This window comes from Mus pahari, chromosome 10 (genome assembly GCF_900095145.1).
Source record: "Mus pahari chromosome 10, PAHARI_EIJ_v1.1, whole genome shotgun sequence".
In the NCBI taxonomy this organism is placed as follows: Eukaryota; Metazoa; Chordata; class Mammalia; order Rodentia; family Muridae; genus Mus; species Mus pahari.
Genome location: NC_034599.1, coordinates 40,206,776 through 40,222,147, shown reverse-complemented (window position 1 = coordinate 40,222,147; position 15,372 = coordinate 40,206,776). Strand labels below are relative to the sequence as shown.

At 45.4% G+C, this 15,372-nt stretch overlaps 2 protein-coding genes across 2 annotated transcripts in view; both read right to left on the bottom strand.

Annotated features, from left to right (window-relative positions):
* The window catches only part of Jaml (junction adhesion molecule like), a 28,345-nt gene extending 20,225 nt beyond the window's left edge, over positions 1–8,120 (bottom strand). Inside the window, exons 1-4 of the mRNA XM_021207908.1 lie at positions 8,007–8,120; positions 4,600–4,697; positions 3,239–3,301; positions 296–459 (exon numbers count right to left, since the gene is read on the bottom strand). Of these exons, the coding sequence (XP_021063567.1) occupies positions 296–459; positions 3,239–3,281 (207 nt within the window). The 5' untranslated portion in view covers positions 3,282–3,301; positions 4,600–4,697; positions 8,007–8,120. The remainder of the gene's footprint in view (positions 1–295; positions 460–3,238; positions 3,302–4,599; positions 4,698–8,006) is intronic.
* Positions 8,121–10,982: 2,862 nt separating this feature from the next.
* Mpzl3 (myelin protein zero like 3) overlaps positions 10,983–15,372 on the bottom strand; it is a 21,620-nt gene continuing 17,230 nt past the window's right edge. Inside the window, exon 6 of the mRNA XM_021208000.2 lies at positions 10,983–12,782. Coding sequence (XP_021063659.1) covers positions 12,756–12,782 — 27 coding nt within the window. The 3' untranslated portion in view covers positions 10,983–12,755. The remainder of the gene's footprint in view (positions 12,783–15,372) is intronic.

Below are 15,372 nucleotides of genomic sequence, written 5' to 3'. Positions count from 1 at the left end.
TCTTCTTCTTCTTCTTCTTCTTCTTCTTCTTCTTCTTCTTCTTCTTCTTCTTCTTCTTCTTCTTCTTCTTCTTCTTCTTCTTCGCAGGGGGCAGGGTTAAAGCGCAAGTGAGGTTGAATTATCTACCCTGCTGATGGCTCATATACAAGCTAAAAGGAGGCTCAGTGATGGCTCCTTCCAAACCTCTTGCAATACTACCTCGAAGACTCCAAAGAGACTGATTCTCTCACATCCATCCCATCCTGACACCATCAGCCTGAGGCTTGTCTAAGCGATCAGGCTGCCTCTTCCTTACCTCATCATCTTTATCTTTCGAGAATAGCCAATCCACTCTGTCCACGTGTTTCTCTTCTGTGCGCTGGACAACACATCCCATCAAGACTGACTCACCCACATGCACTCTCAGCTGAGGGGAGGAAACAGTCAAGTCTGGCAGGCCCTGCGGATAACCTACAGGGGCTAGAGGCAAGAAGACAAGCAGCTTCAATAACAAAACTCAGTGTCTATGTCTAGATACTGTCCATTTCCCCTCCATCCACGATCCAGCATAGTGTAAGCACTTAGAGTCTCCTCGGTGAAACCAGCACAACAAAGGAGACCCATTCTCTGTTCATCTACATGCTTCAAGTCTGAAGGATTCTGCACCCTTCCAACTGCAAGGTGAGCTTGTTGGTCCCCTTGGCCTCGCTAGTCCCTTCCCCTTTTCTAGAATTCCTTCACCCTTCCTTTCTTATGAAAGGAGATCCTGAAGTTCACATCCCCTGGCTCACTTCTCTTAGCTCTGCATACAGTGTTCTTAAGGTTCAATGAAACAGGAAGTGAGCTCTTGCTCTCTCAGGAACTCACTGGTTCCCTAGCTGGATGACATGCTTACTAGGTGGCTTTGTTTTCTTCCTAGGGTCCCTTTATTTAATCCCTTCACAAAAGCTTCTCTCTGCATTTGCTGGCTGTGTCTTTCTATAGTGGAGTGGGCCAAAGCAGAATATAACTCTCTCTCTCTGAGTCTTCTTCACCTTTGTGCTCTCCCAGCCTTGCCATCAACTCTGGCTTTTAAGAGGCATCCCTAGGTGTGGATTCCCTCATCCCCATTATCCGCATCATCCCCATCATCTGCTTGTCGCTCACGGAATTTCAAGAGGTCACTGAGAGAGAAAGCCACAGCAAGGACACGTCTGTTTTCACACGCTATCCTCTGGCCAAAAGAACAAAACCTGAGAGACAAATTTAAACGCTGCCCAGTTCGTATTCAAGTGCCAACTGAACACATATGGGAATGAACAGGAAAGGTGCCAGCCTTTTCATCCAAACTCATTCCCCTGAGAGAAGAGAGAGAAGAGCTTCCTGCCCAACAGCAGGCTCACACAGTAGGGAGGATGGACAAGAACATAGGAGCTCTCAACCCTTTGGATGGTGTTTTTGAAAGAACTCCAACGAGCTCCAGCAACTGTTTGGAATTTTCCTGTGAGAAAAATTGAGTGTGTGTGTGTGTGTGTGTGTGTGTGTGTGTGTGTGTGTGTTCTATATCCCCTAGAGTTGAGCAAAGGCAGCGCTTTTGTTTATTTTGCTGAGTTCACTGTCTAGAGAGCCAGCGAGATGCTACCAAGCCCGGTGACCTCAGTTCAATCCCTCAGACCCACAGGGTAAAACACCAGTTCCCGCAGGTTGTTTTCTGACCTCCATACTCTTGCCCCCACATACATAAAATAATAAAGGGTTGGATGTGGTGGTGGATGTCTGTGATCCCAACGCTGGAGGCAGAGAAAAGAAGACACTGAGTTCAAAACCAGCCTGGTCTAGGTCTAGATAATATCAGAACCCAGAGAAACCCTGGACAAATAGCTAACTGTGCTGCCGCCTATTTAACATGTGCACACACACACACACACCTGCTCTCTCAGCATGCATAGTAAGTACCTGTTACAGAGTCCTGGCTCCTCTCAACACTTCTCACACCTCCCTACCCTAAACCTCTGCAGTATCTGAGCTTCCCTTCCCTTCCCCTAGCTTCTGATTCCTATATAACCCAGCCATTTGGGCCACACACTTTCTTTGTCCTCTCTTCTGTCTCTCAGCCTCTTGGCTCCTCTCTCTCTCTCTCTCTCTCTCTCTCTCTCTCTCTCTCTCTCTCTCTCTCTCTCTCTCTGATAGTGGTTCCTGACCCTGCCTCTTACCCTTCTTTCTTCCCTTCTCTCCCTCTCTCACCTCCCTCTCCTCTCATGGCCTGGTCTAATCTGCTGGACTCCTCCTGGCCTGGATGTACGCTCCCTCATATTTACAATAAACACCTCCCCAGCCACTCCTAGGAGCGGTCCTGCCCTCATCCACACAGAAAGGCCCTGGCTACAAAATCAACTCATAAAGAAGAGAGCAAAGCGCCAAACTGACTTCTTCTTCCCATAGCTCTATTTCTGTGGAATAAGAAAGAAGAAATGGGCCAAAAAGAAAAAGAGAAAAGAAAGAGACAGAAGTGAGTGGCAGAAACTGCCCTGAGCACCTGGGCAAGGTCTGGGCAGGAAACTTGCACCCAGCCTACTGAGCCAAAGCCAGGAGGAAGTAAAACTCGGGGAAGCTTAATGAATCCGGAAGGCTTGAGCAAGCTTGTTGGAGTGAGATGCTGGGGGAGCCAGCAATGATGGGCGAAACAGAGATTCCAGGCAAAGAACACAGCTGCCGATTGGGAGAGAGTCCCCTGTGTTCAGAAACCACACAAATAAAAGGCCCCTCCATTTCTCTTCAGTAATTTCCCTTCCACATCTGACGCAAGCTGTAACTGACAGGTGCCAGTGTCCAGTGTAGGGATGCCATAGCGGAACTCTAGAACACCCGGAAAGGACCCAAAGACAGTCTGAGCCCAGCTAAAGCAGACAAAGGCAAGAAGACTCGACCACCTGCTTCGAAAACAGTGGTTTCACCAGAACCAAGACATTCCAGCGCAGGGTTTCCATATCTCACAAACCAACGGGTATGAAGCATACATAAGATTAACTTTTTTAAATGTCTGAGACTAGGGCTAGCAAGTTGGCTCAGTGGGTAAAGGCACTTGCCTCCAAGCCTGAAGACCTGAGTTCAGTTCCAGGAAACCACATGGGAGATGAAAAGGCGCAGTACCTGCACTGTGTCCCTGACATCTACATGTTCTTCCCCGCAACACAAAATAAATATAAATAAATGTGAAAAGATGCAGTTATGAGACAAAGGAGAATTCAAATATTTCCCTTATTCTCTTGCTTCCACTTACCCAAGATCGCTGGAATCACAATCAGTTTCAGGAGGCAAAGCATGATCCTTTCAAGTTTTCAATCTTAAGATTAAAAAAAAAATCAGAAAGTCATATCCAGTGAACACTGTTAACTGAGCAAACTAACAGCGAGTGCCAATGGGAGCCCGGTTCTGTCTGGAGCACCGACCCGGCACTGACTGTGGGAGATGAAGCCCTGGTACAGCTATGGGTTATATGTGAGGAAGGGTGGGAAAGAGAACAGCAAGGCTACGCATAAACAGGACAACATCCGATTCTGAGTAGGGCTACAGCAAAACAAAACCACGTGATGTTTGCAGAGACACGTGGGGTCTGCTTCAGGTTGGCCAGAGGGGATAGTCAGATGAAAGTTGCTTTTCCAAACAAAAAAGGCAAACGAGTCACCCCCGAGATGTTCCTGGATGCTTCGCACAGATCCAACACTGAGGGATCCGGGACCTGGAGCCTCGACTTTTTTCCTGTCCCTCCAGCTGAACTGGAATTGCACCTTGAAACATGCGAAGACTGTTCAGTCCGCGTGGGAGAAGAAATAGCCAGAGGATGGAAGTTGGTTGATTGATTGGTGGCTTGTATTTACTGTGGAGCTAGAATTTAAACCTAGGGCATTACACATGCTAAGCAGTCAATCCACTAACAGAGTTGTAGCCTCAGTTCACAAAGGGGAAATTTTAAGCCTTAAAGGTATTACTTATCAAATTCAAAATACGAAGATACCACATGAAAGACTTTTTCAACCTTTTTAGAACAGTGTGGGTAGAACTAAGAATTGCGCTGTACACATAAAAACCATCTCTAATGACTTTGCTATGCCTGTGCTATTAATTTCGTGACATCGACCAGTTCTTGGAAAATGACTCACTGTTCTATACAAAATTTCCCCAAATGTTCTCAGCCAAACTGAAGAACCCTAACACTAAGAAGTTACAACTCAATCCATCTTGGGGGTCAGACCTACTGCCATAACTATCTCCGCCGTGACCCCAAACTCTAACCGCCTGACCACTAGCATTCTACTCAGAACTGCTAACAGGGGTCCCTTATTGTATCAATAGCGGGGGGGTGCCAGCTGGCTCTGCTAGGTCATCTAGCACTGGCCATTTCCTGGGTACAACCGATGGCTCCACAGTTAAGTGCACGTTTGTTCTTACAGAGGCTGAGTTTGCTTCTCAGCCTCATGTCTGCTGGCTTATTACAGCCTGTACCTCTAGTCCAGAGTCATCTGACACCTCTGACCTCCAGTGGCACCTGTACTCATGTGCACACACCCCTCACATGTACATGATTCTAAAAACAAAATGAAAAAATACACATTTTAACTGATCGTCAAAAAGATGCCTTACCTGTATTCCAATCAACAAAATCCACTTGGAAAATGAAAACAGCCCAAGGAGATTCCTTTCCAGGCAGGCCTTGACTCACTCTACCTTAGCTTCCTCACCTACAGCACAGGATGACAACGTAAGGATCAGATACGGTCATACAGATAACAGTGCTTTGAAAAACAGAGGAAGAGTCTGACAAGGTCTCATGTTCTAGAGCCCAAGAGCCAGACAGAAGCAGCCTGCGACTTTAGAGCTGTCAGACTCTGAGCATCTACCTTTATAGGAACAGCAAACTCACAGAATAAACTAGAAGTTTTGAATAATTGCATTGCTCCATTTACACCAGGAGTCAAATACAAGTCTCTCTACCAAAAATACACATCTGCTTTGTGCTGACCACCTTCCCTGACACATACGCAGTTGGTGGCCACCGTGGGCTTCCCTTGTGGCATATCTTAACTCCAGGGCATCATATTCAGACATCCAAGATACATGTCACCTTCCCAAGGATCTACGGAGTCCTCTTCGCTCAGCAAACAGCTCCTGGTTCTCAAAGGATTTCCTCAAGAGAGCACCATCCGCTCAGAAGAGCAATGGCTAATTTGCATGTCTGACACCAACACCAGTTAAAGTCTGTACTCTCTCAAGGACAGGATCATGTGTGTCTTTTTTGTTTCTTTGCTCCACCACTGTGCTAAGGGATCCACAAATTGATGAGAGCACACCAGATAAATGTTTGGCACTAACAATGTGACCATTACCTTGAAATCAGCTTCAAGGCATCCTGCAACCCCTTGACACCATTCTACAAGGAAACCAGAAACTTGAAAGGGGACTCACTCGGCCACACCCAACCTTCTTCAAACCAATTCTAAGAAATGTATAGTGTGCTAGATAAAAAAAAAAAAAATACACACCTTCAGCCCTAAATACTCAAATACACTGATAGAGTTTTGTGTGAACTGGAGAGAGAAGCAATGATTTTTAGCAGAAAGAGCACTGAATTTGAAGGTGTTTGTTTGTATGTTTGTTTGTTTGTTTTAATGTTATTTCCCAGGCCCACCCTCCTGGAACTCAACTTTAACAGTAGAGACTCAGATTTTTTTTTCCTCTCTAATTGATAGGCAACTACACTAGCAAGAGTCGATATGAAATAAACAGAGAAAGCTGTAATGTCAGGGACTGTCTGAGCAGTTTACACATGAATTCTCTCAATCTTCACCACAACCATGAGACATTTTGCAGACGGGGAAAATGAGGTACAGGTGAGTGGTGCTGTTTGCCTAAGAACTCATAGCAGATTGGCACAGTCTGAATTCAAGCCCAGGCAATCAGGATATGTGGATCTTTCAAGCCCAGCCTATATCATCACATCGCACCATTTTCCACATCCGTCAAAGTCGCTGATGTTTTAGTGTGCAGACTCCCTAGGCTTTATTTGGAGAAGCAAGATCAATATGCTCCCCCTGACTGAGTGTTCTTCCAAACCTCTGTGCACACCTTCATGCCCTGAATTCCTGTTAGCTCCTCTTTCAGATGTCAAGTTAAATGTCATTTCAGGGAAACCTCTCCTCAGCCAGCCATCCTAGGACAGGCCACCTAGCCACACGCCTTCATGGCCCTACTTATCTTTCTTTCTGGTATCTGACACAGCTTGTCATCATCTATTTGTTGGGGTGCCCATCTGATTAAATATTTGCTCTTCCCCTCACTCTCCAAGATGATAAGCTCCAAGAGGCTAAGAAAGTGTTTATGTAGCACTACGGCTCAGGTGCTGGCATAGTGGCGGGGGCGGGGGGGGGGGGGGGGGGCAGGAAATCCTCAGTTTATGGCTTCTCAAACAAGCTCATGATGGCACCTTGGGAATTTACCAAGAAATCTCTAGTTAAGTTTCAATTTCCTGGGTTGGTGGCAAATATTCAGAATTTGTATACATATATATGTGTATACACACACACACATACACTCACTCACACATCATTTAGTGAGGGAGAATATGTCATCAGGAAATTCCGTTCTGTGACCATCCCAGAGTACACCTACGCAAACTAAGACGGTTAAAATGCTGCTAGGTTATATAATCGTATAGGACTCCTGTCTGTGCATTGTTGACTAAAATGTTACTTAGCACGTGACTACACACACTCACACACACACACACACACACACACACACGTATATTTTAAAACATATATGATTTCCCAAAATTCTGAATTCTAAACACACACAAATGAAATCTTGGCTTTTAAAATCCCAGCAGACGCATTCAGAATCATTTTGCCTGTTCAGCTCTCCTCTCTACCCTGCTCCCTTTCTGGGTACTGACTTAGCTCAGCAGACAACCTTCAGGTAACGCCACACAGTCAGTCATTTCCCTTGCTGGCAGAGCACCTGACCCAAGCTCAAGGCTCCTTCACAGTGACTCCTAGCCAATATCTCCTATCAGTCCAAGGGTGTGTGCAACCACCAGGAACTCTTTCCTACAATTAACAATAAATAGAAACTTTCCCCCTGGGTATAATTATGGCAGGGGAGGGAAGCTTCCAAAAAGAGACCTGTAACAATGAGAATGCCACACAGAATATGACAATATTGCACGACAATGGAAGGTCAGGGTGCCATCTCCTAGCCAGTTTGCCCCTCCCTGGTAATAACAAAGACTACGAAATCAGACAACTGTGTGTCACTCTTAAGCATGCCTCTCTCCTCTGTGATGCTGAGTCCCCTGCTCATTCCTGTGCACCTTTGGGCTCTCAGAAATGTGTAAGCACACAAGTCCTCATGACCACTCTGCGATACAAACCTCTTGAAATATGCCCTTGACTTTCCCTCTGAGACCATGTAATACAGATTGGGTAGAGGGGTGCTTCGTGGTTTCTGAAGCACAACCTAGGTTACATGTACTCAGATGGGGCCTTGGGAACCATCCCTCCCCATTCCCTCCAGCCCAGCATGCATCTAGTCACCATCCGGCCTGCATCTGCCTTTCTGGAGGCTATGTCAGGGTGTGATGAGTAAAGACAATAAATAGTCCAACTCTCTTGGGAAACTGCCTTGATGACATATCCAGTACAGGGAGAAAACAGTGACGTGGGAGACCTGCCACGAGCTCAAAAGCAGTCACGATTCTGTCTCAAACCATCGGCAACAGGAAAGCTAGACCTTCTAAACAACCCCGTCCGTGCTTACCACAAGCAAGGCTTACTTCTTTCTCTGAGAACCTTCACACAAAGTACACTACAGACACTAAAGCTGCGCCTACTGGTCTACCTCACGGCAGCCCGCCTGCAGAGACCAGGAATTCCATGCGCAGCCTCCTCATCCTACAGCAATGCCCATCTGACCACCCTTCCTTTGAATGAAAACTGGCCATCTCCTCAGAACAGCTCAAACAATGGCTCACAGCACACAAAGTCACCGCTTACCCAAGATGACAGTGCCCAGGAAGAACAGTCCACCACGATCCCCCGCCATAGCATCGCCCACACCAACTGAGAGACTTCTGCCAGCACCGTAGATCAGGCTCAAAGCAACCCAGATGTGCATGCCTTCTGCGGTGGCTGCGGAAACAGAAACAGGAACCTCCCAATCAAGGTTCTCCATTCAGTCATCTAGGTCACTGCTCAGTTTGCATTTATATTTCCATGACTTTTAAATTATGTTTTTTCAATTTTACAAATGGTATTCAATGTATTGTGATGGTCGTATTCACCCTCATCGCCCTCTCTTATTCCCAGTTCACTCCTGCTGATCTTCTTTCCAACTAGTCCTATGCTTGCTTGTGTGTGTGTGTGTGTGTGTGTGTGTGTGTGTGTGGTGTATGCACATGTGTGTGCATAGGGGATGTATTGTGCACATGTGTGTGCCTGTGTATATGTATGCATGCATGTATATATGTGTGTGCCTGTGTGTGCAGCATGTGGGCATGTTACTGTGTGTACATGCATGTGTGCATGATGTGTGTATGTATGTGGGGGTGATGCCTGTTTGCCTGTGTACATCTGTGCCTGTGCATGTGCCTGTGTGTGGTATGTGTGTGAGCATGTATGTGTGTATGTCTGTATATGTGGTATGAGTGTGTGGCTGTGTGTAGTATGTATGTGTTTCTGCCTGTGTGTGATGTATGTGAGCTTGAGTGTGCCTATGTGCCTGCAGGGTGTGTGTGTGTGTGTGTGTGTGTGTGTGTGTGTGTGTGCCAGTGTATGTCTATGTGCATTGTTCATGCGTGTGTGTTCATGTGTGCCTGTGTGTGTGCATATATAAGTCTTCTGAAGGTAGCCACAGCTGCTGTGTGGACATGATTACCATGGTCATGTCATATCCAGAAGCATGGCATCCCTATCTTCTGGCTTTGACATTCTGCCTCCTCTTCTGCTATATCCTGGAGCCATAGAGGGGTTGACACAGCTGTCCTACTTGTAGTATATATAGTTTTTTTCTAGAAGGAAAGACTTGCAACTCACTCAAGTGAGCATCACATCTCAGGTCCCTGCAGATGTCACCTCCCTTCTGGATGGCAAACTCTGCAAACAAGATCTCAAATCGGCCAGGTCTAGTGGTGTATGCCTGACAGCTCAGCACCCAGAAGGCTCAAGCAGGAGGAGCCAGCCTGGACTACACTGCGAGCCCCTTATCTAAACAACAACAAAACAACAACAAAAATCTTGAATGGCAAGAGGCATTTGCTGAGAAATCAGCTTTATGTAAACAAAACACAATTAATTGAAGAAGAAGAATAGAAAACTTCCCCGGCTGTGTTTCAGACACGAGGCTTCACTTCTTGTCTTCTCTTACCGTACAGATGCAGCCTGGCTGATGAATCACCTTTAACTGCTTCCAGAGATTCCCCTGCCCAGTGCTCCAGCCCATTATGTTGCTGTATAGGTTTCCTCAGACTGTGAGGGTTGCTATCATACAGGGAACAAGTTGTTCTAGCAGACCCTTTGAGTGGCTTGGCCATCTTGGGGAACAACTCAGGACATCCTGAATGCCAGATATCTCTCTTTTTTAATCACCACTTCACATTAAGAGTTCTTATACAACAAAGCAACAAAAAATGCTCATCTTTTGAAATTTGTCCTGTCCTGAAAACTGTTGAATGTTTTCTGGCCCCAAGGACTAATGCTGCAGGGGCCTTGTGTAAATATTCCCAGTGCGGTGTATTTCATGCCCACCAGTTTGCCACTGGGTTCACAAAATTTCTAGAAACGCACTCATCAGCTTCTGCTATGTGAGCTGGTTCCAGCACACCACTGGATCTATGCAGGATCTTGCTGGTGTGCAGCTCAGTTTTCTCAATGTTGAAAACCACAACACTCCCCCCTTGCACAAGGTACTTCTCATTTTAACATAGACACTAAAGCGGTAGCCACAAGGTGCAAAGAAGTTTATTAACTACAGTGCAGTAAAGATTCCATGAGTCACAATGTCTATGCACAAAGTCTTACAGCTCACACTCTTCTGCAAACAAAAAAAGTCTAACCTAATTTTAAACGTCAGTGAGAGACAGCGGTGAGGAGGCCAACACTGGAGTGGGCGCTTCTGGCAGCAAAGTTTTGTGCTGTGCAATTAAATAAGAGCTTTGGTCCACTTCATGGATCTTCTTAGAGTCCTTCTTCAGAATGGGAGCTCAGCAACACAACAGAACATTCTGGATCTGGATCTGGCCTCCAGGTTTTCGGTTGTTGTAAGATATACATATGCACGCACACATGCACGCACATGTATGTATGTATGCGTGCAAGCAGGATGGGAGAAGGGTAGGCAACTTTTCCTTCTGAAGTCCCACTGCTGTCTCAGGTGCTGCAGACTGCTAAGATGTCCTCAAGTGACCTGAAATAACAGGTCACAGAGGGAAAACAAAGTACATTATAAATTCACATTTTGTAATAGTTTTAAGAGTCCACTGTATAGAACTCAGAAGGTGATCTAACCATAATGAAAGACTTAAATCCTCTTTCCAGACAATGCTATAATGTCAGGGGTTTGAGTCCACAGAGCAGCAAAAAGGAAAAAAAAAAGTATGAGGATGTCGCCTTAGAAGATATTAAAACAGTAAGTCAGACAAACCCTCTATTGTATGCTCACTCTTAAAGGAGGGCTCCACAGATAGCTTCGTCTTCCTGCCGACCAAAAAGCTTCAGCACAAACCTTGGCAGAGGAAACTGAGGGCGGCCTAAGCCCCGTTACGACCACAAACCCATGGAACCAATAAAGTCACTAACTCACTCCCTTACAAGGAAGGACTTGATTGTCCTGTCATTTACAAGAGAACCCCCCCTCGCCCCCTCCCCGAGACAGGGTTTCTCTGTGTAGCCCTGGCAGTCCTGGAACTCACTCTGTAGACCAGGCTGGCCTCGAACTCAGAAATCCACCTGCCTCCCAAGTGCTAGGATTAAAGGCGTGTGCTACCACTGCCCGGCGAAAAGACCCATTTTAAAACAGGCTACACAACAGTGTACACAAGTATTCATCAGGCATCGGCCAGTCACTGAACTCACTAAGGTCTGAGCTAGACAAAAGCTCACAATATGCTTGCAAAATATCCTAAGACACTAAAATTGGTCCCTCATTGCCATAGAATGATGGTTTAAATGAGTTCTTGTAATGACTCTGTCAGAACAGTGAGGCCCACAGCATGCCCCCTCCCAATTGGGTCACTCTCTTCAGCTCTGCAAGTGCCCAAAGTATGTATGCTTGGTGCCTGAATGTTTTCTTTTCTCTGTTGAACCATCAGAATGGGTCTCACGGGATTGGCCATGGACAACTTCATCTTTAACAAGTAGCCCAAAGAACTGTGGAATCTAACGACCAGAAATGTAAAATGCCAGTTCCCATTCTGCCTCTTCCAAGAGCTTCTATAACCAGAGGTAAATCACAATCATGAATCAGCAGGCTAAGTTAACAAGTCTTTCAAACAGAGTTAATGATTCTGGTTTCAAACATAAGATCTTTGTGGTAAGTAGAGTGACTTTTATAAAATACATAGTATATAACACTGTAATTTGGAGGCCTCCCAAGCTGCTTTGGGAAGAACCATGAAGACCTCCATGTTGAGCCAACCAAGGCTGGGGGAGGGGTCATCAGTGACTCTCTCTGGAGAGCGGTGTTTGCACACATGCTCATCCTTCCGATAAGTCAGGCACATCTTAGTGGTTTACAGAAAACCCAGTGTAAATTCAAATAACAAATATGTTGCTAGAAGAGAGTAGAGGTGTGGGTTACAAGGCACTGAGTGTAGAAAGGGGAGATGTCCTGCATATCTCCAGTACTGAGCAAACCAGCCTGCAGATACAATACCCACTTCTGGTGCCACTGAGAACCAAAGTTCTAAACAACACGAGAAACGTCAAAAGGCCCAAAGCAAAGGACTATAAAAATATTTTCTAAGTCGCCACTAAAAACCTTCTTAAGAGACATTTCTTGCCTCTAACTTAAAAACCCAAGAAGGAAACCACAAATTAGTCAGCTTCAGGAACACAAAATAGCAAAGGTTCTGTGGCCCAAAGTATAGCTAGCAAGACAAATGGGAAAGATTCCTCTACATCAAAAACTGTTTCCTTGACTGTAAATTGACAATGGTTTAATACTTAAAAGGCCCAGTCCAAACAAGCCTACAACTTGTAAACCTACTGAGTCAAAAGGAATCGGGGTTAAATACTGCATGTCCCCTAAACACAGCTGATGACCGTTAAACCAAGTAGTGCATACCGAACGCTGGCCGGAGAACATCGGAGAAGAAACCAAGGCTATCCATCCCGAATGGGCATGTTGTTCATTGGCACATCATCAGGAAGCTACAAGCTCCACACCATTAAAAAAGTACAATTTTGGCATCAGCAGAGTGACAGACATTTGGTCTCCTTCAGGCAACTGGAAGAAACCATGAACTACATTCAAGAGTGAAGGTAACCCAAGCACTGTTTCTGTTCAAGAATTTCATTGTTCAGTTAGAGTGTATTATTAAGAAGGGAAGTCATGAGTCCCTTCTGGGAGTTTCTGTACAGTTTATAAATACAAAATAAATGTTTCTTCAATAAATAAGTGGTCCTTAGGGTCTTCACTGATGACCTTCAGAATCTTCTATCACTGCTGTCCTTGCCAATGGCACTCCTGGCCAGGGGAGTGGATATTTCCTGTTGTTAGGTAACACTTCTTGCAACGTGCACACTTCATCAGTATGCCTCTTCATAGTCCGAATCCTACAGAGGAAAGAACAGCAGATGTATGTACACCTCAATGTCACAGTCAGAGGTAGACAAAGACCATTGCATAGGGTCTCTAAATGGAACTGAGCTTGGGGTAGCCACAGTGGGGTATCCCTGATAACACACCTATGCTCCATGGAGCATCACAGGGCCTCAAAAATATGCCTACCAGGCTGATTTCTGCTTTGAAGCCCCAGTATTTCAGAACCTCAAAATACAAGAGAGGATGACTGACTACGGCAGAACGTGCAGGGCTGGAGTTAGAAGCTCATTTACCTCAACCTTTCTAGCTAAAGGATGTTGACTATTTATTTAATGACAGTTTCAGCATCTCTGAAATGGGGATAATAAAAACACACCTCACAGATGTGTGTGGAACAATAAGTGTGAGTTTCTTGGCACTGTGCCTAGCACTCTATAACATACATTTGAGTGTTCACTGTTACTATTCAAACTATTCATCACTTGGGACCTCAAATGGGCCATTAGTGCTACCTGGTATATCAGATTGTTCTGGGTCTTAATTCTACTGTTCTTTATAAAACTATTTACTTGCTTGCCTGCTGACTGACTGACTGACTGACTGACTGACTGACTGACTGACTCACTCACTCACTCACTCACTCACTCACTCACTCACTCACTCAGAGAGTGTATATGTGTGCTTGTGCATACTCATATATATAGAGATTAGAAGACAACAATTCTCTCCTTCCACTATATGTTCCAGGGATCAAACACAGGTCCTCAGGCTTGGTGGCTAGTACTGTTACTTTCTGAGCCCTCTCGCTGGTCCTAATTTTCCCATTCTTCTAAATAACTGTTTCATACCTAAACTCTTCTCCACTGTCCTCTGATCCCTCCTCTCCCCATCATTTTCAGAGCATGACCCTGCCTCCTCCTACCACTGAGAAGGAAAGCAGTCTGTGGAGAACATCCATGACTCCACCGCTCGATTCACTTACCTGCATATAGCCTCATCTGTCAGCCTCTCTACTGTCCTGTTTGCTTGTCTGTCTGTCTGTCTGTATGTATGTGTGTGTGTATGTATGTATGTATGTATGTGTGTGTGTGCGTATGTATGTATTTTAAGACAGGGTTTCTCCGTGTAACCCTGGCTGTCCTGGACTTCACTCTGTAAACCAGGCTGGCCTTGAACACAGAGACCTGCCTGCCTCTGAGTCCTGAGTTCCGGGACTAAAGGTGTGCACTACCATGTCCGGCTTTTCTCTACTGTTCTTAAGCCTTTATCTACGGTTACTATGTCCTCCTGTGATGCCTTCCAGCGTCAACTTGGCAATCCTACCTTCTCTCTCCTGCAACATCAACTTTTCCTTCTCCATTGGCTCATCCACAACAGCATAGAAATGTGCCCCGTTTTACTCATACAAAAAGTACTAGGACACAGACTCCCTACCCACTGCCCATTCCTCTGCCTCCTACCTAGAAGAGCTGTTTGTACCCACTTCCTCCAACATATCCTTGTGATGTTCTGGCCCCTTCCCCGGCCCTTTGCACCCTCACTATCCCAGTGGAGCACTTCTGCCAAGGTCATCAATAGCTTCCACATCACCAAACCATCCTCAATAAACCCTCAATTCCTTGAAAATTTCTTCCCCATCCCCCAAGACAACAAACTCTCCTGGTCCTCCTCCATCTTCAGAGGTCATCTCTTTTCATCCTCTTGTTAATTCCTCTTTGTCTCTCTAATCTAGAAGCCTTGGAGAACTGGCTTAGTCCCTTGACCTCTCCTACATATACAGGCCTCCATCTCTTTCCTGGATCTCCTAATTTCTCCGATGTTAAATCTGCAGACTAGACCTCTCTTCAGAAAACATAATGGCCCACTGCACATTCCAAACCTAGTATGTTTAAACCCAAGTCCTGAATTTGCCCTTTAATCTTGATCTGGTGCTGGAGAGACATCTCTGTAGTTAAGAGCATTCTTTGCCCTTCCAGAGGGCCTGGGTTTGACTCCCAGGGCTCAGTAGTTCACAGGACCTGAGTCTGATTCCCAACACTCACATGGTGCTTCACAACCATCTGTCTCTCAGTCTCTAAGTTTCAGTCTTCTTCTGACCTCCATGGCATTGCACGTACATAGTGCATAACATACATGCAGGCAAAATACCCATACAGGTAAAATAAAATCTTTTTTTAATAAGAAGCCAGGTATGATGGCATACACTTCTTTTTTTTAAGATTTATTTATTATTATACATAAGTACACTGTAGCTGACTTTAGACACACCAGAGGGGGCATCAGATATCATTTCGGGTGGTTGTAAGCCAACATGTGGTTGCTGGAATCTGAACTCAGGACCTTTAGAGGAGCAGTCAGTGCTCTTAACCACTGAGCCATCTCACCAGCCCATAAAATAAAATCTTATGTTTTAATGAAAACATTTTAAATCTTGCTCTAGAAAATGTTGGTTCTATTCTACCCAAGACTTCTAGACTGATCCTTTCTCCTCCTCCTCTTCTTCTTCCTCTTCCTTCTCCTTCTCTTCCTCCTCCTCCTCCTCTTCCTCCTCTTCCTCCTCCTCCTTCTTCTTCTTCTTCTTCTTCTCTCTCTCTCTCTCTC